This window comes from Trypanosoma conorhini, assembly GCF_003719485.1.
Source record: "Trypanosoma conorhini strain 025E chromosome Unknown Tco_14.4_contig_00836, whole genome shotgun sequence".
Lineage (NCBI taxonomy): Eukaryota > Euglenozoa > Kinetoplastea > Trypanosomatida > Trypanosomatidae > Trypanosoma > Trypanosoma conorhini.
The window spans coordinates 1,900-3,867 of record NW_021704886.1 but is presented as its reverse complement, the minus strand read 5'-3'; the positions used below and the strand labels follow the sequence as shown (position 1 = coordinate 3,867).

General features: G+C 56.4%; 1 protein-coding gene across 1 annotated transcript in view; it reads left to right on the top strand.

Annotated features, from left to right (window-relative positions):
* Window positions 1-2: 2 nt before the first annotated feature.
* The window catches only part of Tco025E_08649 (putative calpain-like cysteine peptidase), a gene marked incomplete at both ends in the record, with an annotated part of 3,639 nt that continues 1,673 nt past the window's right edge, over window positions 3-1,968 (top strand). Inside the window, one exon of the mRNA XM_029375492.1 lies at window positions 3-1,968. This exon is cut by the window's right edge and continues 1,673 nt beyond it. Within this exon, the coding sequence (XP_029224549.1) occupies window positions 3-1,968 (1,966 nt within the window).

The window sequence follows — 1,968 nt, the reverse complement described above, 5'->3', positions numbered from 1 at the left end:
GGGCCCCGGATGCCTCGCCCGAAGGATTGCGGGCTCTCGAAGAGGGCTTGCGGGAACGGGAAAATGAGGTCGCAAGGGAGTTTCTCCGAAAAGAAAGGGCGTACCTCGACCCTGAGCCTCTTGGTGTCCCCCTTGACGATCTTCCTCTCAACCATGACCCTGCGCTCAACTCGTTGGAGCGCAAGCGCCGTGAGCTGAGGCGGCACCCGAAGCGCGATCCGGACACCATTCGCGCGTGTGAGGAGGATATACAGGCCCGCGTGAAGGAAATTGCGAAGGACTTTGTGGATACGGAGCGTGCGTTTCTTGATGCAGAGCCCGGGGGAATACCCTTGAGCGAATTACCACTTGATTCAGACAGAAGGTTCCGTGACATGGAGAATGAGCGACGCGCCCTTCGAAAGCAGCCGGTACGAAATAAGGCTGCAATTAAGGACATAGAGGACAAGATGCAGCGGCGTGTGCATGAGCTTGTGAAGGATTCTTTAGAGAAGGGTCGTGCGTTTCTGGAACGTGAGCCACTTGGTGTTCCACTGGAATATTTACCACTCAATGAAGACCAAACTTTTCACGCGATGGAGACTCGCCATCGTGCACTGAGGCGGAAACCTTTCGCGAACACCGCGGCGCTTGAGAAGCTTGAGGACGAAATGAATCAGCGGGCCAAGGAGCTGGCAGAGGCAGTTCTAAAGATGGAGCGGGCTTTTCTTGATCAGGAACCAGAGGGCTACCCGTTGTCGGAATTGCAGCTTCACAAGGACAGACATTTCTCTGATATGGAGAAGCGGCTGCGAGAACTCAGGAAGAACCCGCGCAAGAATGCGGAGGAAATTAAGAATATTGAGTATGACATGAATGATCGCGTGCACGAGTTGGCCCGTCGTCAGCTGTCAGATGACAAAAGTTATCTCCCCGTTGAAATTGCAGGGGTTCCTGTCTTTGAACTCCCGCTGGATGAAGATCAGGAGTTTCGCGAGATGGAACTGCAACGCCACAACCTTAAGAAGGACCCGAAGAGGAACGCGGAGGCTATTCGCGAGATTGAGGACAAATTAAACGAACGCGCCTTTGCGATTGCAGACGACTTTGTGCGCAAGGGGCGTGTCTATCTTGACCCAGAGCCGGAAGGTGTGCTGCTGGACCGCGTTCCACTTGACACAGACAGGGAGTTCCGCGAGATGGAACGGGAGCGACGAAGACTCATAAAGGACCCAAAGAACAAGGAGGTGGTTCGCAATCTCGAGGAGCAACTTAATAAGCGGGCCCATGAACTTGCAAAGGAATTGCTGGGCTGGCAAGACGAGGAATTCCATGAGGCGAACAAGCACGTGGCGGAGGAGTGGCCACGCCTCTGTGAGCTCTACCCGGAGGGTGTCCGTGAACCGGTGGTGCCTGAGAAGCTGTCATCGGGCGACGTGGCCTCGGGCCCCGGGAACAGCAGCTGCCTGGCGCCTTTTATCGCCGCCCTCGGTCGACATCCGGTACTTATTGACCGCCTGTTTGAGACAAAGGCGCATCCTGCGAGCGGCCCATATAGATGTGTTTTTTATGACCCCAACAGTACGCCTGTGCCGGTGGACATTGACGACCGTGTTCCTGTGGATGCAAACATGGAGCCGAAGTTTACACGGGTTCCAAAGCGGTCGTGGTATCCGCTCCTGCTGGAGAAGGCCTACGCGAAGTTTGTTGGTGGGTACTCCCGGCTTGACCAGTGCACACCACATGAAACGCTGCGGGACCTGACAGGCCGCCCGGTGACGCACATTCCGTTTGAGGAGAGGCTGGCGGAGGCCGCCAACACCGGCGATTTCAAGTCCGTGAAGTTCTGGGCCGGTGTGGCGAAGGACCTCGAGCGTGGCGACGTCATTACGTGCATGTCTAACGTGGATGCCGGGGACGGCATTCACCCGGTGTGCAGCTACGCCCTCTGGCAGTCATTCCAACGGGTTGGGGAGTCAAATGATCCGG